Source organism: Barbus barbus, assembly GCF_936440315.1.
Source record: "Barbus barbus genome assembly, chromosome: 47".
NCBI classification, from domain to species: domain Eukaryota; kingdom Metazoa; phylum Chordata; class Actinopteri; order Cypriniformes; family Cyprinidae; genus Barbus; species Barbus barbus.
This window is the reverse complement of record NC_136725.1, coordinates 1,719,771-1,744,434: the sequence shown is the minus strand read 5'-3', so window position 1 is coordinate 1,744,434 and position 24,664 is coordinate 1,719,771. Positions and strand designations below refer to the sequence as shown.

Here is a 24,664-nt window from a genome sequence, read left to right as displayed (position 1 = left end):
CTGAAGGCAGTAGAAATGTGCTATATAAGAAAATAAACTAAACTTTAGTAAAACTGTAAGAGAATGCAAAGCACATAACAACCGAAGCAAGAGCCAACCTAATGACAGCACTGTCACTAAAGATACGTGATGCACAGAAAAACACACAAAATCATAAAAATATGGAGGGCTGCCAGGTGCTTTTCCTACAGGTGCAGTCTGCACTAATCTTACCACGGTTGTTTTCCAGCTTAGACAAATATGTTATTTCCTCTCTACTTTAAACTGGTTAACCATACAGCTTTTCTCTTCAAACCAACATTTAGAAATATAAATAACTAGAACATTTTAAATCATTTGTAAAAAAAAAAAAGGTAATGACGAATAGCAAGAATGAAGGTTTGCGTATTTTGTAGAAGCGGTGGCATGCAAATATCATATCCACAGTACAGCATGCTCCAATGCCAGGAAACGAACACCTATACAATGAAAACATCATAACATGCAAACTGTACAGGTCATGTTATAGACTAGTTGTTTCAAACAAACACCATAAAAGCTCTTGATTAGACTTGTGCTACATGAAACTTAATATATTTGGAGCACAACTTTTCAACGCATTAATAAAATAATGTGAGCCTGTATAAGTAGACCAGCATTAAACCAGTATTTCTTGACTGTTGACCTGCAAACAGTGCTTTGGTTTGATTTGAATATGAGCATAGTGCTGCAGGTGTCTCAGTAAATAATGCAAATAAGTGGCTTCTACTTTCTCTCAACCAATGGAAAACATACACATTAGTGAAGGCACAGGTATAAAGAGAGCCTTTCCTCCTGCACATAACATGAAGAAGACGTGCATAAAAGAAGAGGACTTCAAGCAAACAGGTCAGTTTATGATATATGTGTGTGTTTATATTGTTGACTTCTCTCACATGTTCTTCCTGAGGTTTATTCATCCATTCAGGTAGAGTCCTGTCACCCTTTATAGCTTCCTTTCACCCGTCTTTAACAATAAAACAGCACAAAGCTAGTACGAGTACATGGTAAAACTAATGTTAGTATAAAACAGTAATGGCTGTTTCGTGACATATTAACTTAGTGTCATAATAATATTAATATCACTTTTGGAGTGCGTATACTTACAATGACGCACACGTTAACCGCTCACCCTGAAATGAATGTCGCGCTGTCTCATATTCATATTCCTCTAAAAGCTTTAATAACTCACAGCCTGTCTATACGTGTTGAATAACAATGTATATTTCTAAGCAACATCTCCAGTTACTTCAGCCAAACTCTCCCGCGCTGTTTTCGCCTGTGACTCACCGCGCAGCGCCACCTGTGGGACTGGAGGGAAATACACGAGCTGGCTGTGGTACAAATAAAGCAGGCGCACACTAGTGAAGTGAAGTGAAGTGACATGCGGCCAAGTGTGGTGATCCATACTCGGAATTCGTGCTCTGCATTTAACACATCCAAAGTGCACGTTAGGGTTAGGTTAGGAAATGGTTTACTGGAAAATTCGGTACTGTACAGCAATGAACACACACCCGGAGCAGTGGGCAGCCATTTATGCTGCGGCGCCCGGGGAGCAGTTGGGGGTTCGGTGCCTTGCTCAAGGGCACCTCAGTCGTGGTATTGAGGGTGAAGAGAGCGCTGGACATTCACTCCCCCCACCTACAATCCCTGCCGGCCCGAGACTCGAACCCGCAACCTTTTGGATTACGAGTTTGACTCTCTAACCATTAGGCCACGGCTTCCCGGCCCACTACTTGGCTCCTACTCAATGTGTGTCATCATTCAGCTGTTTAATATGAATGGCGTAACACTGTAAATCATCCATGTGAACAATGTCGTTATTGCAATTTATACATCACCTGAAAGCTGAATAAATAATCTTTCCATTGATGTATGGTTTGTTAGGATATGACAATATTTGTCTGAGATACAACTATTTGAAAATCTGGAATCTGAGGGTGCAAAAACATAAATATTGAGAAAATCTCCTTTTAAAGTTGTTCAAATTAAGTTCTTAGCAATGCATATTACTAATCAAAAATTAAGTTTTGATATATTTATGGTAGGAAATTAATTTACAAATATCTTCATGGAACATGATCCTTACTTAATATCCTAGTGATTTTTGGCATAAAATAAAAATCAATCATTTTGACCCATACAGTGTATTGTTGGCTATTGCTACAAATATATCCATGCATTCTGACTGGTTTTGTGCTCCAGAGTCACATTTGATATTTCAAATGTAATAATGATTTGCATATGACAGCCCGTGCACGAGAGTACCAGCACGTTTTTCCACTTTAAGCACTGGTCTATAATGAAAAATGGATGGAAATTGGAAAGTCCTATATATATATTCTTATTTTTGGATGTTTGTAAGTTGTTCTGCGGGCGAATATGAATATGCATTTGTTTTATTTGCTATATTTATGAAAAAAATAGTTCATAAAAAATAAATAGGGGCACAATGAGGTTTTATATAGGAAGTGGGTTGGTGACAGGAAGGTTGCGTAATTTCACACATTAGATTCTGATGCAATCTTTAATATTTTATATTACAGAAGATTTATCAGTGTGTTCTTTTATAACTTCATTACAATTAAATAAGACATATTTTAATGCATTGTGAGTTTACAAGTTTCAATTACGAGAGCATAACTCTCTCAAAATTCTTAAACACAAAGATTTGGAGTGTAAATAAAATAAATGAACGATGACAATATGATAACCATCATTTCCCTGTGACCATCCGTCCAGGGGTTTTCCCTTGCTCCAGCATCCATGGGCCATTCTACAGAATTGCTTCAAAGTCAGAGTTGGAAACATCTTGAAAAAATATATTTTTCCACAAATTTTGTATGTATGTAAATTGTATAATATCCAAGGTACACATTTCTAGTAGTCAAGTGACCTTTATTTATATAGCGCTTTTAACAACACAGATTGTGTCAAATTGTGCAGTTAATTCTCATTTCGTATTTTCAGAAAGGTTTTGAATATTTTTCCTCTCCCTGAATTTGTCACTACCAAAACAATAATTTATTACGAAGTGTAATATTTACCTTGTAAGATTTTGTTTACATCTACCTTGTAAATATTTTTTTTGGAGGTAAATCAATAACAGCTACAATTTTAACAATATTTCAATTGTGATTTATGAGATTTGTTCTATTTTGAATCCAGTCTTTCTTTGTAAAAGGCAGAAAAGCTGATCATACTGAATTCAAAGTTAAGGATTCATTAGTTTGATTATGCATTGAACCAAACACTGTCATAGCTGATAATTCAATATACTTTATTTTTGACAAAACATCTCATGTTTCGGTTGTGACAGCACATTTTCAGTAGTCACATTACAGAATTGTAACTCGCATACTAAAACACATTCTAAAAATTTGCATAACTGTACTAAAATGTAGTTTATTTCCCCCAAATAAAGGATTATGTGTACTCTTTTGTCATTACCGAAACAATGGTGACATGTTTCGGTCGTGACAATTTTATGGAATAACACCCAAAAAAACAAAACTATGAAGTCACAACCAAAACTCCACCAAATGAGCCTACCTCAAAGATGCTAATCAGCACATGGTTAGCTAGCACAGTTCTGAACAGTTGAACACATATAAAAACTAAATATTATGGAATAACTCCCAAAAAAATCAGTCCTAACCAATTGACTGTACTGTTTCGGTAGTGACATGAAAATGCGAGACACAAAAAGTTTCATGATTTAAGAAAATATAAAATAAATATTTTTTAAACTTCACTTTTTAAAAAAATATATATATATGTATATATATTTAAAACTACAATGGAATAAAATGCAAAAACAAAATCTATATTGTTTTCAGAATTTGAAATGTAGTTGAAAGTACCCAATAAATGATGATTTTATGTATATTCAGCTTACTAATATTTTACATATTATTATGGGTTTCAATAGATAATAAAAGGATCTTATTCGAATTCTTAAAAGCTTTTAAATGTTTTTTTGGTTGCACCAGTTAAGCGGTTTGATGAACAAACTAGCATGTGGAAGTAGTATAGGTGTATCCCAAATTATGCACTTATGCACTATTCTATGATGTTTTTTTAGTATAAATAGTGTGAGAAGTATGTTCACACTGAAAATCCCAAAAAGAAAAAGTGCAAAAGTGTGTCCAAAAAGAGGCAAAAGAGCTGCTGCATGAATGATTTAATAGGGAAGCTGCGAAAGCGCCAGTAAAACAAACGATAATCGGGTTAAAATAAAAGTGGCTGGATTTGATATAGTGTTGCTTATCTAAGTGATAACTTACCAACTATCCAGTGATAGTTGATGCCATTTCGACGCCAGGGAAATAGATAAAGCAAATTTGCCTGTGAAAGCATTTTGTAAATACAAAATAGGTTGGTCTAAATCTGGGTGATCACTTATATCAATGTTATATATCGTCCAGCCCAAAAACTTAGGGTTTTTGTCAGTGTTTATTTAAAACATCCAGTTATGCAGAATATAAGATGGTAAATATTTAATTGATGAGTTGTCAATACGATATATTATATTATAATATATAGGGTATGATTTTACTGGAAAATTCAGCATATTAACACAAAATGATCAGTGTTTCGTTGCCTGGAGACCATTTGTTTCTTTGAACTGCAGCGATCTCGTTTGCTTCTCTCTTCTCTGGTTTTTGGCAGTCTGTAAAAATATACCTCAGATTTCTTTTCAGATCTATTTGTTCTGTCAATCGCAAAGCTTTTTCTCGTTTGAGGTGTGTTTTGTCACAGCATTCACGCTGAAAACCAATGCTGCCGTTCACCCTGCGTCCCAATGTGCATACTATCCACCCTATCTGCCCTAAATAGTACTGAAAATTACTAATATCACAGAATTTAGGATGGATAGTAGTTTGCACATTGCAGGCACAGTCTTTTTGCCACTCATTGGGCGGAGTATACTCACGTCACGTGCATACCCTCTGTCTGAAGTAGTATGTCCTCATTCTGGAGTACTGATATACTGCATACTTCTCTGTGCGCAGCGCAGTGCGTACTCAGTACGCAAGCGATCTGTGGCTGTGTGCTGGAGGGGGAGGGGTCATTGAGTTCATTCGCACTACAGCAGATCCGCTGTCTCTCTCTCGCTCACACTCTCACTTCAGGAATATGTGTCCGATGGATGGCGAGGCGAAAAACAAGAGCTTTTAAAACATGGTGCATACGGCACGCGCCTTCGCGCTTCGCTTGACCTTTCATCAGGACAAAGGAAGTCGATGAGCCGCTCCTGCCGTTTCCAGGTCAGCCGAGGACACTCGCCGGTGCTCGATAAGCGGAATAATACCGAGCGAAGCGATGAAGCGCCGTGAATGATTATGGCCGATAGTCAGCGAAGGGGTACGGACCGAGGCAGAGGCAGGATGACTTCAGGATACTCGCAGCAGTACGCGAGCGGCAAAGCGTCAGATATACAGGAGCTGGCGTCCAAGCGAGTGGACATTCAGAAGAAGCGCTTCTATCTGGACGTGAAGCAGAGCACCCGCGGACGCTTCCTGAAGATCGCCGAGGTGTGGATCGGCCGAGGCCGGCACGACAACATCCGCAAGAGCAAGCTCACCCTCTCCATGTCCATGGCACCCGATCTGCGCTTCTGCCTGGGGGACTTCATCGATTATTACGCGCACATCGGGCTCCGAGGATCGTGCCAGGCGGCAGCGACGGAGGGGCAGAGCAACGGCCAGGGACGCGCACCGGAACCCCGCCGGAGAGCAGCGGATCCGGCGGCGTCCCCCAGCGGTTCGGCCGTGTCCGAGGAGCAGACGCACCGTGTGCTGAAGAGCGAGTTCATCGAGCGCGACAACAGGAAGTACTACCTGGACCTGAAGGAGAACCAGCGCGGCCGGTTCCTGCGCATCCGACAGACCGTCAACCGCGGACACGGGGGCATGGGCTACTACGGACAGGGCATCGAGCAGACCATCGTGCTGCCGGCGCAGGGCCTGATCGAGTTCAGAGACGCGCTGTCGCAGTTAATCGACGACTACGGCGACGACGAGCCCTGCGCGCGGAATCACGACGCGTCGCCCGAGCTGCCCGAGGCGGCGTCGTTCCGCGTCGACAACAAGCGCTTTTACTTCGACGTGGGCTCGAACCGCTTCGGCGTCTTCCTGAAGATCAGCGAGGTCCGGCAGCCCTACCGGAACACGATCACCGTCCCGCTGAATGCCTGGGTCCGCTTCGGCGAGAACTTCATGCGGTACGAGGAGGAGATGCGACACATCTTCAGCTGTCATAAAGAGAAGCGGACAGACGCGGAGGAGCAGGAGGATTGACGCACGCTGCTGCTGCTTCGGATGATGATGATGATGCTGCTCCTGGTGTTAGTTGTACCTGTAGCCACCTGCTGTACTCACCGGACACTTTACCGTGCGGCCAGTCCCGTTCATGCCCACTACTGTTGATTTCAATCTAGGCAGAATGCAAGCGGCTCTGCTGGGGTTGCAGTGTGTGTGTGTGTGTGTGTGTGTGTGTGAGAGAGAGAGAGAGCGAGCGCGTGCGTGCATTAGGATTTGGTGTTATTACATCCAATACTTCTTCCCAGGCTTAACGTGTATGGGACTGCTGTGCAATTTCTCAAAGCTGGGAATCAAATAATCAAGGTCTTATCAAGCAATTAGGTAACACTTTATTTTGATAGTCTACTTTAGACATTCTACTAAGGCTGATGACACAAGGAGCAACTTTTTGAGCAATATTGCTGGGTTAATCAATGGGCAACCAGGTGAGACACAGGGCCTACAACTGATTTAAAGTATCCAGATAGAAATGTGTTACACATTCTCAGTGGGAAAGTGCCCAAGCAACATTGCTCAAAAAAAAAAAGTTGTGGGCTCTGTGTCTCATCTGGAGCCTGTACCGTGAAGCCGGTTTAGCTTAATGTTAGTTTGCACCAATCCTGGATTTTAGGTACCATGAAAGTGTCTTGGCATTTAGCTGCGTTCATTGCCTAGTAACGTACACTCCACGGCTAACCTGCTCCAGGGCAGGGTATGTTCTGAGTTAGATATCAAACTGAAGTTGGACCAGTCAGGTGTGAGCACATTGACACGTGTCTGACGCAAAAAAACAGTCACTCCCCCAGTTTTTTGTTATTACAGGCTCCTGGTTGCCCGTTTATGACAACATTTCCCAAAGATGCCTGGCAAAATTGCTCAAAGTTGTCCAGTGTATCATCAGCCTTTAACAATTTATTTTGATGGGTCCACAACATACTGACTATAGGAAACTTTGCAAGTATATGTCAACTTAAAATACCCTAACAGTCTGCTCTGAGAGTTTGTAGACATATAGTTGCAAAATAATGAGAATTAGTTGACAAGTAGTTGCACAGTTACTTATAGTCAGTAGAATGTCTAAAGTGGACTATCAGAATAAAGTGTATCAGCACTTCTATCAGAGAGGCACTGCACACGAGTGCGGAGTGTTTTGATGGTCCAAAGTGAAGCGTTTCTTCTTTTTTTTTAGTCTCGATCAAGAGAACTGCAACAGTTTGCCATTGCACAAATACTACGTTCCCTGTTTGAAATTAGAAACCAAAAAGTGCATTAATATTTACATTATTTGGATGAATTATTGACATATGAAAAATATCTAACCTGATGAGGCTGCTTGAACTATAAAGCATCCGATATATGACATTGTGTGGCCATGCTTTAGCATAAATGAGCGCACACACTAAAATGAGCTTTTTTGGCTTTAAATAATAGATTTTAGTGATATCAATCTCTGATGAGACAAATACTAAATGACTCTTGATAGGTGTGCAATATTTTAGTTTTCCCTGTCAGTGGGTTTAAACGAGACCTGTGCAAAAGCAAAGCAAACAGATAGGCTCGTTTTAAAATAACAGACTTTAGTTTAGCTTGGTTTGCAGGGTTATGTGGTCTTGCGTGAAATGTTGAAAAGAACTGTCAGACTGGATTAACACAGACCTAAAAATGTTTAAATGCATTTGACATGATGTCATTCTTCTCAAAACAATAGCTGTTTAATAGTATCATATACATACTGCATAACTAAGACGTAATCATTAGTTTTTAAAGCGTATGAGAAAATGTGACAAAAATAACAAGCAATTTGCAGCATCCCCAGATGTCCTTCACACCCAACAGTTTTAAAATCTACATGGCGTGCTATGCACCGAGTGCATTTTGCATACTGAATTTCATTCAAATAAAATGTAAGCTGTAGTGTAACACTTTGAAAACACAGCATATGTTAACTAGTTGCCTTCACTAAAACTTTTTTCCTGGGGTTGTAGCATTTAGAGGCATGGACATACATGCACCTAGGCAGTTGTTTTCTCATTAAAGCACAACTAATGAGTATTTTCGTTGGTTTTAGGTCTGGCTCCAGTTGGCTTCTGTTTACTTGTACTGTAATTATTGTCCAGCTGACGGGAAAAGCAGTTTGTTTCAGGCACTTCTTTTTTCTCCGTGTGTGTGTGAGAGAGTATTTATGTTTTAGAAGAATATAACTGAATTATGGGTACATTCTGTGGGTTAGTGTTAAGATGCTGATCTATAACGACACCTCCTACAGGAAGCACTTTATTCAAACAGCACTTGGAGCTGCTTCATCTGCTTCACCACTGCGAAGAGAACCTTCATTTGTGCCCCAGATGAAAAGAGTGACAATCGTGCTCCCAAACGAACACCTCAGCCTTTCATTCATCTGTTTGCTCTGTGCGCTTCTTGGTTGTTTTCGATCAGATTTAGTTGCAATGTGTCATTCCAAGGGTCTGATTAGCATATCACTGACACAGTATTCAGTCTGTGATTGTTATTGTGTTGTATGGTCTGCACACAGATTTCTTACAATAAGGGCTGCTAGAGGAGGCAGTATGTACTAACGTTGGGTCATAATGCCTAGTATGCAGATCTCCCGTATTTAGAAGGTAGGAAGGTTGAAAAAGGTAGGATCCTTTTTTTTTTTTTTTTTTCAAGGGCATCAGAATATTTAGAAAGTTACCTTAGCATCTGGTTGTCGTCTCTTACCTATAAAGCAGTAAGTATTTAAATGAACCATGTGCACTTTAAAAATCTGAGTACAGGTTTGTTCCCAACAAAGAAACGAGTAGAAGTATGCTTGTTATACGTGTATGTGCAATGCATGACCAGAAGAGAGCAGTGTTCGTATGATGTTTTTCTCGCTTTATGTATAGGTGGTATACAAATATTGCTAGTGTACACAATTTATCGCCCTGATGAAACAGCGTATTTAATTTTAAAGGAATTATTTAGGAAGGTTAATGTCTATTTTCCTGTATTGTTAGAGGATACAGCTATGTCCATTTATAAGGCCATCTCAAAATGCGATTATATTGCAGCTATATCCGAGTTACTCTAAACACTTGAATTCATGAAATTGGACTGTTATGCATAACGTACTGAAGTCACAGTTTTCAACCCACAGGCCTTAAAATCATTACACTGTGGTTGTAATGATTGACTTTAGGGTCACGAATTGTCGTTCCAACGTAGTTTGCCTTCATCTCTAAAATGTAACATTTTGTACGCATGATGTTCGAAAACAAAAGGACCGGACAAAAGGTGTTTCAAAGTGACCTCGTGAATAAAACGAACAATAAAAGCAAAATAGAAAAATATTTCAGTTCGGGGGATACCAAAATATAACAGCAGAGATGCATACACTTCTGTATATGTTCTTGATAGTGGTGTGGGTAATGTGACGTTCTCAAAAAAGAAAGGTTCACAAGCTTTCTTGAGTTGTTCCTTTTTATCTTTGTGTTGACCATCTGCGGTTGGAATTAAGACGTGTCCGTGTTTGTTAAATGATTTTAAAAGATGGCAACATTTAAAATAATGTTTTGGTGTATCTTTAGATAATGTAATGTAGTGTGTCCTCCTGTAGAGCCTTCGAATATTATACGACTCAAAAACAAGAAAGAAATGGATCTGTCTAGTAGCACTTTCTGTTCACGTGAGTACTGTATTAGTTTCTGTTTAACATGTATGGTACTGTATGAATATTCCTGATTTGCCTTGTGATGTTTTTAAAAGGTTGAAATATGTAGGATAGATATCTGACGAAATATGAAGTTGTAAATTGACGTTCGTGCATGCCAACAGTAGGGTCCTGACAAACTTCAAATATATATGAAAAAATGGTGCTATATGAGAATATATAAAGGTGCTGAACTGGACCCTAGCTGCATGCTTGTTGAATGACAATGGAAACAGTAGAGCAAACCCGAGGCTTTTCAATCTTGAGATTGACGACAAGATGCCCTTTCTCAACGCGAGCAGTTTTGCGTAACTAAATCATGCACACATGTGTCTGTGCAGTCGTGGGTGGAGGCTCCCTGCACACACGTCTGGCTTAATTCTCCAGTTGAACAGGATGGCATAAGAAACGGGGACAAGCTGCAAAACCTATGTCAGACATGCAACCAGGGAGCAGCCCATCCGCCATGACTGATACTCAGTCTTTACACAGCACATTATAACACTGGTGGGTGAGAACTTGAATCGGTGGCGTCTAATGGTGGAAATCCTCACCACATACAAGCTGAAATGTGTGATGCTTATTTACAGTTACCCAATATTTGTGTGTAAAAGTTCCACAGACAATCTAATAAAGTACAACTTTTTTATGTTTAGAATGTGTCTCTTGATCATCTCTTCAGATAGATATCATTGACTGTTTTTATCTTTTCCCACATTAAAGTGAGTTCATAACTTATTTTTGGTAGTCGTTTGTACAGTATTTTAGTATGATGTATGTACTTTTGGCATAGAAAATGTGAATGTTTTTAAATTAGTGCTTCAATAACTGCTATCCTATAGGCTTCGAGACCTAAGCATCTACTACTTTTTGAGGCATTATGTGCTTTTGTTTGGCTAGATATGTGCATACTGAATGAAGAAATATCCCTCTGACTCATGGTCATTTGAGCTCAAGCGCTGAGCCATGATTTCTGATAGCTGCTCGATCGGGGGAAGTCGTGGCCTAATGGTTAGAGAGTCGGACTCGTAATCCAAAGGTTGTGGGTTCGAGTCTTGGGCCGGCAGGGATTGTAGGTGGGGGGAGTGAATGTCCAGCGCTCTCTCCACCCTCAATACCACGACTGAGGTGCCCTTGAGCAAGACACCGAACCCCCAACTGCTCCCCGGGCGCCGCAGCATGGCTGCCCACTGCTGTGTGTGTGTGTGTGTGTGTGTGTGTTCACTGCTGTGTGTGTGTGTGTGTGTTCACTGCTGTGTGTGTGTGTGTGTGTGTGTGTGTGTGTTGGGTTAAATGCAGAGCACGAATTCCGAGTATGGTCACCACACTTGGCTGAATGTCACTTCATCTTCACCTCTCTGGTCTTTTCTTTCAGAAATACTGGTTATTTCTGAAAGATTTAATCACATAGTTGCAGCAAGTAATCATTTTCAGCTGTTTTACAGGGCAACAGGCATAGGATGTGTAAGAACTTTTGTTAGAGATCAGAATCATTAGCAAGAAGGAAAACACACACAAACACAAAAAGGAAGCAGCTTCATATGAGGGTGTGATGAGGGGTGTAAGCGCTGAAAATAGAAGCTTCTCTTTCTGAGAACGATGGTCAGTTGGTGCACTCCTTCAAAGTAAACATCATTGCATAAATGAGCCAAAGAACTTCAATCTGAAACAATACAACACGTTATTCATTGGAAATAGTGTAATTAAACAGTTTAAAAAAATGAAACAACCATTTTATTCAGATTGAAGTGTCATCTAGAATGTTTATACATTGTAAAGAAATGTATTGGCTACGCTGTTTTCTCATATGAAGCCCTGTGGCAACCCCTGACCTGTATATCAAGTATTCACAAATACTCAAATTTAAAAATATATATTTTTTAAAACAAAAAGATCCAAATGTTCTCATCTCTTGTCTATGTGGGTGATATTTTCGAGGCTCACTGGTGGTTGGACTAAAGAAGAACCCGTGGTGTTAGTAACAGTACTAGGTAATTTCCTGTGCCTTTGCTGTTCAGCGTTTGAGGTCAAGCGATTTCCTTTTTGGTATGTCTCACTTGATGTTCCTCAAACTGAAGTGACAAACTTTGCACAGTTCCCAGCTAAGACATCTTAGAAAATGTCATACATGCTCAACTGCCATTTTACATGATGGTAAGTACCCAAAAGTTTGATCTTACAAGTTGAAATGATTATTTCTTTCAGTGTTTGTTTGCTCGGTTGAGCTGTAGACGTGATTTTACTTGTATATAAACATTTCACATGTATACATAGCTGTGTTTGCATACTGTTGTGTTGTCATGTGAAACAACCAGCATGTATTTTAATATACTAATAATACAGCTTCAGCCAAATCTTTCACTAGAAGTCATGTGATTGTCAACATTCCCCAAACCATGAGTTTAGTAACGCTGTAACTGACCACCTCTGAAGGATATTTGTTTTATACACGGAAACAAATGTAATTGAGTTTACTAAATTGTTTTAAGGTAAGTGGTTGCAATCAATTTATTTTGAAAGTATTCTGAAAGTTAGTCAACTACATTTGTTTATTTAAATGTAGCTAAAATAAATTGATTGCAAACGCTTACCTTAAAAAACAATTGTATAATTTTATAACATTTATATGCTTGTGTCGACGTTTGCTGTGGCAATGTGATTATTTTCCAAGATGCATTTAATTTTTTATTTTCAGTAAAGGTTTCTATAACACCTCTTGTACCAAATAGCATCATCTTATTGTGTTTAAAAGGTTTTTGAAAAAAAAATCAGTTATGTTTTATGGTCATACAGTCACATGGTAAAAAGAGCTGACCAGGTTTAGCAACATTTAAGCAGAAGTTAATGAATGTGAGCACTGCTGCAGAAATATAATCTGGACAAGAGTGAAGCTGTCGCTGCCTTGACGTTTGGGGAGAATTAGTTTTACCATATATTCATCATAAAGGCCATATGTGACCCTGTAAGTGTACGGGTATATTTGTAGCAATAGCCAAAACTGCATTGTATGGGTCAAAATGATCGATTTTTCTTTTATCCCAAAAATCATTAGGATATTAAGTATAGATCATGTTCCATGAAGATATTTAGTAAATTTCCTACTGTAAATATATCAAAACCTAATTTTTGATTAGTAATATGCATTAAGAACTTCATTTGAACAACTTTAAAGGAGATTTTCTCAATATTTAGATTTTTTTGCACCCTCAGATTCCAGATTTTCTAATAGTTGTATCTCAGACAAATATGACAAGTTTTTTTGGGGGGGAAACCTTTGTGGGAATATCTGCTGAGCAAATACTTATCAAACGAAATGTACACACTCTTCTACATGTTAGATTAATGTATGTTTTTTTTGTTTTTCAGAGTGAATATCAGTTGTAAGCAAGTATGGAGAAAAGACAGCATGAGGAGACATTAGAGGGCTCCAGATCAAACCAGTCAACATTAACAGGAACACTAGCACTGAAGAACTTCACCATACCCAGGAAGAAACGCACCTCTGGAGAAGGTTTTACTAGATTTTCTCAATCCAAATCAACAAAATAATATTTGTGATGGCATACTAAACATCGTTTCATGATAGTGCTGTCATAATCCAGAGCTACTGTTGTGTTCATCAGCTGATTTTAAAAAGTGCTTTTTGACTTCTTTTGGGTCAGTCCTTTTGGAACGGTGTTCAGAGGAAAGCCGCGACTACAATCTCATTCAGAAAAAACTGAGAGATGCCAAGCTGGATACTAGAGAGGACCGAGCAAATGCGTGGGTCTGGAAGGATGTTTGTTTAGTGCACAATGAGGAGCTCCTTAAAACGTTCTCTGAAAAAAGGTAACTACTTAAAAATGCAGCGTACAATAATATGCTGGCCTGTTGCTACATGTTCCAGTGCAGTCGCAGGCTTTGCTCTTGTGGGATCTCAGAAATTCAGAAATTAAAATACATTTCCCACAATAAACGAATGTTGCTTTTCATTGCATACAGCGGGTAAAATAAGTATTGAACACGTCACCATTTTTCCAAGTAAATATATTTCTAAAGCTGTTGACTTGGAATTTTCATCAGATGCCGGTAACAACCCAAGTATTCCATGCATTAAAAAAAAACAAGTTCAGAAATGATGTGTAATAAAATGGAATGACGCAGGGAAAAAGTATTGGACACATGAAGAAAGGGAGGTGCGTAAAGGCATGGAAAACCAAGACACCAGCAGAAATCTATCAGTAATTAGAAAGCAATCCTGTGCCTAGTCAGTGGAAATTAATATTAGCTGTTCAGTCCCAACACCTACAGTACCAGGATGGTGAAGATGAAACAAGGACAGACATTTCAGCAAACCATGATCCCAAACACAGCTAAGGAAACTCTCGATTGGTTTCAGAGAAAGAGGATAAAGCTGCTAGAATGGCCACCTGACTTGAATCCAATAGAAAATAAGAACTAAAGGGCAGAGTTCATAGAAGAGGCCACAGAACGTCAAGATTTAAAGACTGTTTGTGTGGAAGAATGGACCAAAATCATACCTGAGCAATGCATGCCACTAGTTTCTCCTACAGGAGGCGTCTTGAAGCTGTCATTACCAACAAAGGCTTTTGTACGAAGTATCAAATACATTTAAGTAGTTCGGTACTTTTTCCTTGTGTAATTGCATTTTATTACACATAACTGAACTTATTTGTTTTGTTTTCTTTGTATTTATGGATTACTTGGGTTGTTACCGACATCTGGTGAAAATTCCAAGTCAACAGCACCTTTATAAATATATTTACTGAGAAAAATACTTATTTTACCTGCTGTATCTGTGACCGCTCATCTTCAGGGCAGAGATGCGAGCCAAAGGAAGACATGGGAGAGAAATGGAGGAAAGATTCTGTTTTCTAGCTGCATCGGATCAAATGGCGGCCCAGATTTGTCAGCATGGTCTACGGGTCAGCAGCACTGTCCAGTATGCCTTGGGAAAGCCATCACACGGAGTATATCTCTTTAGGCATGTCGATGCGGCTCTGAAGTCTAATACCAGCGTATTAAGTTTGACAAAAGTTGTAATTTTCAAGGTTTGTTGAATGTTTCCTGTGTCCTTTACAGTCTAAGCATTGTGGAACAACATTTATTAATGGAATGACAGTAAGTAGTGAACATTGTTGTGTTTTGGGGCTTCAGGTTCTTTATGGAAAGGTGAAAAAAATCGCTCCGAGCTTGGACTGGAACAAAACGCAAGATCCCACTGTGGGCTTTGACTGCTACATGTGTAAAGATGCAGTGCCCCATCGAGACACTCTTCACCAGCAAGCTCTGGGCTCCTCTGTGAGTTGATTTAATCTCAGAATAGCCAATTATCCAATCAAATGGACTGCATAATCAGTTTATTAGTCTTATTAAAAAACTTTGTCCTTCTAGGTTTTTCTGTTTGACTTTAACGAGAAGCAGGAACTCACTGAAAGACCCAGGCAGTGTTTGCCGTACGCTGTAGTTTCATTTGTCCCTGCTAGTAGTGCCATTCTGACTGTGCCTACAAACCTGCCACGCTCCGCTTCAGCGCTAACTATTGGCCAAGTGCATGGTGAGATAAAACAAACCTTTTTATTAAGACTTCAAATGCATGCCCATCAGTGTTGGGGAAAGTTACATTTAAAAGCAAAGCATTACAATACTGCATTACTCCCTAAAAAAAGGAACTAATTACGTTACTTAGTTATTTTTGTTATGGAAAATAATTTGTTATGCTACTTTTGAGTTACTTTTTAAATCTGGGCAGGGCTTGCTTGTTTGTTTTTAATATAAAAAAGTTCTTCTTTTACAAATGTAAAGCCCTTTCACACCTAAAGTGAAGTGAATCCGCCTCAGGCTGAAGGAAATGTAAATTCACGTCTGTACAGTAGAGGACGCCGCTCAAACTAATCACATAAAGAATATGACGCAGGAGAAGAAAGTTCAACACTATTCAGCAATAATAAAAATCAAACACTAATGAGTCATTTTTGCTTAGTATGGCTGAATTGGATCATCGAAGGTTAGTAGCAAAGACATAGGTTATTAAAATGGGATTAAATACATAAATGATATTTGTCATATTTAACATGATTATTGCATGTTTGTATAATATTCTGAGTTTGCATTTCACCGTTTTTGTTCTTTTGAGGAACACTGAATGTGTTTTAGTGCAGGTGAGAGGAGTAAATGCATGTTCATATTTAGTCTAGAACTACAGTAAGATCATGTTCACACACACCGCTCTGCACTTACTCCTGATTTCTCTCAACATGGCAACACCAGAGCTGTCAGTCAATACATGAGAAACAAAGTAACTGGAGTTACTTATTTGAAAATGTAACTCAGATATTTCCTTCTAAAGTAAAAAAAGTAATGCGTTACTTTACTAGTTACTCAAAAAAGTAATTTGGGTAGGTAATGCGTTACCCTCAACACTGATGCCCATGTCAAGATCATTTCTATAGCACTTTTCAAAATTCATATACAGAAATGTAAGTCTCCGTGTTTATAATGCATCAAGTCTATTAATCAATAATGTGTTTGTTTATTTTATCCTTGAAAAATACAACAGACCGTTTTAAGGCACGTACTATGGCAGAGAGAAGAGGAAAAGGAGGCACTGCCACCATTACATTCAAACACTTTGGCACGCCGGGCTGCTTTGAGGAAGATTATACACCTCAGAAACCAGAAGAAGAAGCTCCACTTCAAAAGACCGATATGCAAAACACTCAGTCATTCAACCCAAAACAGCACTGGATTGCTGCCAGTGAAGACGCAGATTCCAGCAGTTCAGGACCAGTTATGGATCACACTGCTTTCTCTCAAAGCTTGCTGGGAAATAAATTATTCCTGAGTAATCACAAAAAGAGTACTGCAAGCAATGACAATGCATGGGACATAGTGCCTCAAAGTCCACTGGACAAAATTTCTAGCGTAGTGTATTCTTCACGCTTGGTTAGGGATCCTCGTCTATTTAGACAAGAAGCAAATCAACAGAACAACTACTCAGAGGCCAAGGTAGCATACACTGGATCAGGATGCGATAATAAGAAATACCAACCAGCCGATAAAAACCAAGACAATTATGGATTTGCTGGAAATACGTGCGATTCAAATGAGCCAACAAAGAAGGACACTCAAAGAGAAACCTCAAAGATTGACCAATGTTCGCATACCCTGACATTGCCCTCAGTGAAGTTATTCAAAATGAAATTCCAAAAATATGCTGCCTACTTTAGAATGAACGAGGAAGAGAGGCATCAAAAAATATGGTCACAAGAAAACATGTCAGCAGAACAAAAGCAAGAATTAGCTGACCGTATACATTTTTATGAAGTTTATTATCAGAAGTATAAAAAGGGATTGATCTTTCAAAATATTAGTGAGACAAAGAAGTCCAGCCTTTCTCAAAGAGAGCCCAAAGAAAATCGCATTTTACAGACAAATGACGATACGTACAAGCACAATCAGTCCTATGTGTGCCAACCAAAAGGTTTGTCAGATAACAGGAGTAAGTGTAGCACAACACACATTCATGAGACCAGTCATCTATATCATACAGAATCTAGTGCAGTAATGTTGACCGAAAAGGGACGGGATCAAGCACCAGAGACTCACCAGGACCATCCTGATAGATGTCTGCTTCAGTCTCCAGATAAACTTTCAGAGCAATCGTTGGTGCTGAGATCATTGAACCTCGAAGTGACACAAAGTGTGCATCTTGATCTCAAGCACCCAAGTCCTTTAACTTGTTCCTCTAATGAAGCTAAGCTTAGTCACAGCATAGAATATGAAAGCGAGCTCTCCAGAAGTGCTGTAGAGGATCAGTCTACTCCAGGTGATAACTTGGTTGAAAAGCTCAGCACTGGATCATGCCTTACGTATGCAAACAAAGTCATGGATAACACAGTCATGGAGATTGCAAACTGTGTTGAAGTCTCTAGCTGTGGACCATCAGACAACTGTGATCTCAGTCCTCCCATGACAGTAAAGCAAAAGGAGGATGGGAAAAGTTGCTGCGAAGTTCAAGAGGTGGGTGCATTTAGATGGATAAAATGCTGTGAAGACTCATCTCCAGAACGTGATATGGAAACAGTAAAGCAGCACAACAGTACTCACTGGGAATTGTACAAAAGAATTCAACTTGAACAACTATTGCCAAGCATGTTTCAAAAGCATGTTTTCTCCTCAAGTACAGACAGCGATATGAGCAGACCTGCAGACAACATTTCCAAGCTAAAAAGTGAAAGCAAAGATCACAGCGAAGCAGTAACAAACCTAAACATGAGATTCTGGGAAGATATCCATTCCAAAGTTACTCTACAATCCAGCAAAACATCTGCTCATAGTACAGAAGTGCTTTCTCTCTCTGAGCGATTTTCAAAAATCAAAGGCCTTCAGAAGAAATTGAGTGAAAGAAACAACAAAATGATTCAAAGCCCAGGAACACAAATGTGCAGAAGCGAAGGATACAAAGAAACTGCAACTTGTAATGCTGAACTAATACAACTACTAGCTCAGAGGTACAGTAAATCTAAACTCTATGTGAAATGCAAGAGCTTGAGCAGACCAGGCTGTAAGAAGGCATGTCTCAAAAAACAGCACACATCACTACGTCACTCTCTAAAGAGGAGCAGATATGTCAAGAAGACACGCTTCTGGAAAGCAAAGAGGAATCTCAGCAGAGCAGCTGTGTCGGCTGATGAAACAGTAAACAACAAAGCAACACCAGACTCTTCAAACAGTCAGTCTGAAATAGTCTTTACAGAACACGAAGATCAAGACCCAGACTGTAATATAAAAATAATGTCTCACACATCTGATGACAAACAATTATTACATGTTCAGGGTTCCCAGGAGGCTAATGTCACTCTTCCTGAGACCAAACCGATAGAGGAGCCAATAAATCCTACAGAAGATCTCTATAAAAGTGATTCAGTCTGCACTGAGAAGGCAACAACAGATTTGACTTCAAATCTAATCCCTGTAATGGTGGACAAAGGAGAACAAGTGAAGACGACTGAAAACATCTCCAATCAAAGCCAAATATCTTTGATTACATGCACTAGGAAAAAACATGGGAGTATCAAAGAGTGCGAAGAGGAGAACATGTTGCTAAATGTAACATCAGACACTGGACTGAATCTGTTAAGAAAGGATCATTTCACAATTAAAATTTCAGTAGATGACAATGTAGATGCTGATTGTGAGGCATCAGAAACACACAGTGATGTGCCTGAAAACAACAGTCATACAACTGAGCTCAGGTCAAATGTGACTCCAGAAGCCAAGCTGATGGATACTATCAATGTTGAGACAGACACTATAAAATGTAGTGAGCAAAATGCAAATATGAATAATACTCTAAATGCACAGTGTTTTGAAGGAAAAGAATGCATGTCGGCGAATATCCCACATATGAACCAATCAGTCCAACCAGTTTCTACCAGCATATCTAATGTAAGCAGTGTTTGGAGTACTGATTCTGAGGCATTTGGAGACACAACATCAGATTCAAAGCAGCGTGGTCCAGAGGCTTTGAAATATACATCAAATTATGTTGTAGATCTTACTGTTGATGATCCAGCTTTGAGTGAGATTTCCTCAAAACGCACAAAGAAGAGCTGCAACACCAGTTTGCTTGGTTCTACCAAATCACCAAGTATCAGAGATAACTGTAATTCATCAAGGCCAGACCAAAACAAAACCGATGAGGCAAACTTGCCAGAAACCCAGCTCATTTCTAAACTAAGAGATTATTTGACCAAATTTGAGTCCACTGTCAAGAAACAAGAAGCAGTGAATGAAGATCTTAAAGAAAGACCAGTGGTGTGGATAACGCTTGACAGCACAGCACATAAACAGCAGCTGTTTGAAAAAAGCCAGTACTGTATGGTGAATGTTCCTTGCCTGATGCCTCACGAGGGTGAAGCTGTTAAAAAAGACAATTCAAGTGAATACACCGAAACCCCTGTTCAAGCTAGGAAGGTTCTTCGAAGTGAACATGCTCGACATGCAACTGATGTTTGCCTACTAGTGCCTGTTGAATCTAAGAGAGGCCGACGATCTTCTCAAATCAAACGAACCAGCAGGCAAAGATCAAGGAGGAGCTCAGTCACTAGTGTCAGTCCTGACAGTACCAGTGCTTTAGACACCATCAAATATAACAGTCCTCCCCCATTGCCCCAAGTGAAGGACCGGAGTGCTGTTTTCCCAGAAATCTCCATCAATAACTCCCTTAATGCCCAGTTACAGATGCAAAGAAAGCACACAACAGACCAACAAAATCCCTCGGTGCATTTGAATAGTTTATATGAACGTCAGAGTCAAGAGAATCAATCTTTGAACACTGTAAAAATAATTGATGACGGCAATGTGAGCAGTACATTCACTGACAATAAATACAGTATCGGTGACATTTCGAACACTCTTAAAATGGCTGACCAAACAGGCTCATTAACCGAACTTGGATCTTTGCAGTCTAAATGCAAAAGCATGCTGCAGCATTTTATCTCAAGTTTTGAACAAGATCAGAAAATGCCATTCAACCAGTCTTTCGTCTCAAGGTGTCTCATCTTAGAGCAATATTTGGACCATCCACCTGCACAAGTAGACCTGAAATATGAAGCGGTGAATTCTTACTTGGAGTTGCAGATGATGATGGAAGCTTGGCAGTTTGTAGAAAACAAAATCAACTTTCTGAGCGGTAAACCCACGTTTAGGAGTTTGCTATGGTATGACCCTTCTCTTTATGGAGAACTCTATAAAGGGGAGGTTGGGTTTCAGCAGCAGTCGTCCTTGTTTGCTTCATTTCAAAAGATCTTGGCACAAGAGGGCTACAGTAAACTGCAGGAATACTACAGTGTGGTATCCTCCTTGCACCAACAGCTCAATGCAGCCCCTGATGCATCTTACTACATGTATCTGAAGAGTAAGCGTGAGCTCCTTGAGGCTGAGGCTGCACTCAGAAATGCCCACGACATTAAAAGCTTCTTTTTATCTGTACCAATGTCTGCGATGATCAATTTTGGAGACAGCTTGGAAAGATTGGAAAAGATACACAAAGTGATAATGACTTTTGTGGAAACACCTTCGGATCAGTTGCCAGGGACATTTGATGTGGGCAAAGCAGAGCATCTGTCCATCACATGCAGATATCTCCAAGAAAAAGCCCTTTTCATGAAGTCATGCAAAGAAATGATTAGCAAAGTATCATGGTTTGGAATCGAGCACCTTCTTTATGATGCCTCTAAGGTTCTTGTATGGCAAGACATGAGTCACGGTGCACCAAGTGATGCTCTCAAGACATATAAGAGTTCAAACCCGCAGATTATTTTTGGGGTGACGGAGTCAGGTGTTACTCTCGTAAACAAAGTGGAACAGCCCCCTCTGTCTTTGGATGGAGCAGAGATTCCAACGAAACAAAAGAGTGATGCTGCTCGGAAACGCAAGAGTTCGCAGTTATGGACGTCCTCTCAACCCAGTGTTGCACAGGTAAGATTTTAAGACCTGTCAACCCTCCTGTTTTTCCTGGGATTCTCCCTTATTTTACCATTTTATCCCGCTATCATCCCCTTTAAATATTTGGTAACACTTTAGAATAGGGAACACTTATTCACTATAAACTAAGTTTCCCTGAACAAACTCCGGTAACACTTTATTTTGATAGTCCACTTTAGACATTCTACTAACAGTAAGTAACTTTACAACTACATGTCAACTAGCAGTCATTAGAGTATTAGTAAACTGTCTGCTTAATAACTTCTAACACTTTATTTTGATGGGTCCACAACATACAGCATACTGAGTATGAGAAACTTTGCAAGTATATGTCAACTTATTCTACTAACCCTAACCTAACGGTCTACTCTGAAAGTTAGTAAACATGTAGTTGCAAATTAATGAGAATTAGTTGACATGCAGTTGCACAGTTACTTATAGTTAGTAGAATGTCTAAAGTGGACAATCGAAATAAAGTGTAACCCAAACTCCTATTTTTCTACTTGTTAATAGTTAGTAAGATAGTTGTTAAGTTTGGATATGGGGTAGGATTACGGGATCTAAAATATGGTCATGCAGAACAAGGCAGTAATATGTGCTGTACAAGTACTAATAAACAGTGCATATGCTAGTAATATGCATGCTAATAAGCAACTAGTTAATGGTTAGAATTGGTCCTTAAAATAAAGTGTTACCAAACATTTTCCCGTATTTCTCCCATATTTTTAATCTTTCTATAAAAAAAAATCCCACTGGGTGTATTTAATTATATCATACTCGAAGCCGGAGGGCACGCTCATGCAGAAAGTCCAACACAAACTCATAGATGTAAAAACTTATGACGTGCCAGGATATAACTATAAGGACAAATGCATCCAGTGATTGCTATAGCTAAGCTTACTAAAAAATGTGAAGGCAATGCATGCACGATTGCGACAATATATTGTACATGTGTTTTTCAAGTCATCTCCAGGTAATAAATAAAGTATCTGGATGATGCAGTTATTACAGTAGCCTATAGAAACTATAAAATATATTTTCTGCCTTATTCTGTGATAAATATGTTAAATAAAATTTGTTGTATAGAAACAAATCATAAAATTGCGATTAGGGAAATATAGGACAAAATAGTACAGAATAAAACTTGTTGTCATTTGATTTCTTAGCCAATTTAAAGTGAGAGATTAGAAAAATATACCACATTTGGTACCCAAATGTTGACAGGTATGTGTATATCGTGTGAAGATTGAAAGTCGACATGAAATCAAGAAAATGTTAACTTTAGTGCTAACTTTTAATAAAAATAGTTCTGAAATCACTTTTTTGCTTCTCTTTATAATGGTATAATGCATTGTTACAGCAAACTCTCATTTGGTCTGGCTACGTACATTAACTATAACACCCACTTTGTACAATCCAATAATCAGTTACTAATAAATAAAGTACAGTTTTCCTCACTTGTGACTTTCCATGTGAAAGAGCGTTTCATTTCACATCTGACTTTAATGATAGAACTGCTAGAACTGGATGAGAGAGATGCTTCATCCCATTTGGATGCAAAGAAAAACTTTGTGTATCTTTCTAAATGTTTGTTTGTTTGTTTTATCATCTAGAGTGTAAAGACTGACAAGGAGGTGGCTCATAAAATGGCTAAAAGGAGGTAGGAGACATTTTTACTATTTAAGAATCACAGAATCAGCCTCTAATGCATTGGTTTTGAGTGCATTTTTAACAATCCTGAAATGTGTGGGTAATAAATGTTTTCCAACATCTTCAGGCCATCTCTCTCACCCCTAACGCAATGTAATAATGTGAAACCCCTTTTCCAAACAACTCCTGGAAGCCGTGTTGAGAACCCGAGCCCTTACTACTCTCTTCCGCACGGAGTGGATCCGGGGCATTGGGGAAGCACTGCTGCAGACTGGAACGCCTCGCACTTCCCTCCTAACCCCCCACCTTCACCTTCCACGTCTCATGCACATTCTCTTCATCTGTCTAATAGACGGCCGACTTTATCACATTCTGATGAGAGGAGATCTTTAGCAGACATCCAAAGACCTCAGCAGCCTTCAGTCTCAGCTCCCCAAGCAACTTTACAAGGAGATTCTTGTGTTTCACGTCTAGCATTTGACTGTGTTAAATATCAACAGACTAACACTGCACCACATTGTCCTGTGCTCTCACAAGAACAAGTAAACCAGTTCAGTTTAGCCATGACTCAACCTTATAGTTTACCAAATTGCCCTTTGAATGCAAATTTGATGCCTCCTCCTTTCTCGGTTCAGGCTTTGACGCATGTCCCTATGCCCAGCGCGATTACAGCAATTCATTACCCCTACTTCCTTCTGAATGGACAAACATACACCACAGGCTCCACTGCAGCCATTCACCCTGACAATAGATATTACCCTAACACCAATTAAGGCTAATGTACTATGAGCTGAGATCGAATCACATGTGAGTCAGTTTTATTTAGTGAAGTGAAGTGACATGTGGGCAAGTATGGTGACCCATTCTCACAATTTTTGCTCTGCAGTAGTACACACACACACACACACACACACACACACACACACAGTAGTACACACACACACACACAGTAGTACACACACACACACACACACACAGTAGTACACACACACACACACACACACACACACACACACACACACACACACAGTAGTACACACACACACTCACACACACACACACACACACACACAGTAGTACACACACACACTCACACACACACACACACAGTAGTATACACACACACACACACACACAGTAGTATACACACACACACACACACACACACACACACAGTAGTATACACACACACACACACACACACACACACACAGTAGTATACACACACACACACACACACACACACACAGTAGTATACACACACACACACTAGTTTAACATCTTAAAACTGATTCACAAATATAGTTGGTGCTTTCAAGCAAATGTACTTTAATGTGACGTTAATGTATATATGATATAACATTCATTTTCTGGTAAAACCTTCCATGTACTGTAAATAACAATGTTTTATACAAAGAGTTGATGTTCAGTTACTTTATTGTACTATTTATTGCAATTAAACATTTGTTTTCTATGAGTTAAATAAAGAAATGGTTTGATATTTCTACAT

At 39.3% G+C, this 24,664-nt stretch overlaps 3 protein-coding genes across 7 annotated transcripts in view; 2 read left to right on the top strand and 1 right to left on the bottom strand.

Moving 5' to 3' along the window:
* The window catches only part of LOC306866217 (bifunctional 3'-5' exonuclease/ATP-dependent helicase WRN-like), a 45,940-nt gene extending 44,609 nt beyond the window's left edge, over positions 1 to 1,331 (bottom strand). For 4 of the 5 annotated variants that reach the window (XM_079411316.1, XM_079411314.1, XM_079411315.1 and 1 more), the window contains exons 1-2: positions 1,126 to 1,331; positions 915 to 985 (exon numbers count right to left, since the gene is read on the bottom strand). In XM_079411316.1, the coding sequence (XP_079267442.1) occupies positions 915 to 938 (24 nt within the window). In that variant the 5' untranslated portion in view covers positions 939 to 985; positions 1,126 to 1,331. The remainder of the gene's footprint in view (positions 1 to 914; positions 986 to 1,125) is intronic. The other variant, XM_079411317.1, reaches the window with a different exon arrangement.
* Positions 1,332 to 4,193: 2,862 nt separating this feature from the next.
* On the top strand, positions 4,194 to 10,662 carry purg (purine-rich element binding protein G). Its single transcript, XM_079410101.1, has one exon. It carries the CDS (start codon positions 5,358 to 5,360, stop codon positions 6,318 to 6,320), a length of 963 nt encoding a protein of 320 aa, XP_079266227.1. The 5' UTR covers positions 4,194 to 5,357; the 3' UTR covers positions 6,321 to 10,662.
* A 2,718-nt stretch (positions 10,663 to 13,380) lies between these two features.
* On the top strand, positions 13,381 to 24,559 carry tex15 (testis expressed 15, meiosis and synapsis associated). The gene is made up of 8 exons (XM_079410601.1): positions 13,381 to 13,525; positions 13,677 to 13,842; positions 14,831 to 15,065; positions 15,172 to 15,315; positions 15,409 to 15,571; positions 16,574 to 21,498; positions 23,118 to 23,164; positions 23,282 to 24,559. The coding sequence occupies exons 1-8, from the start codon at positions 13,405 to 13,407 to the stop codon at positions 23,925 to 23,927; spliced, it is 6,447 nt and encodes a 2,148-aa protein (XP_079266727.1). The 5' UTR covers positions 13,381 to 13,404; the 3' UTR covers positions 23,928 to 24,559.
* Positions 24,560 to 24,664: the final 105 nt, after the last annotated feature.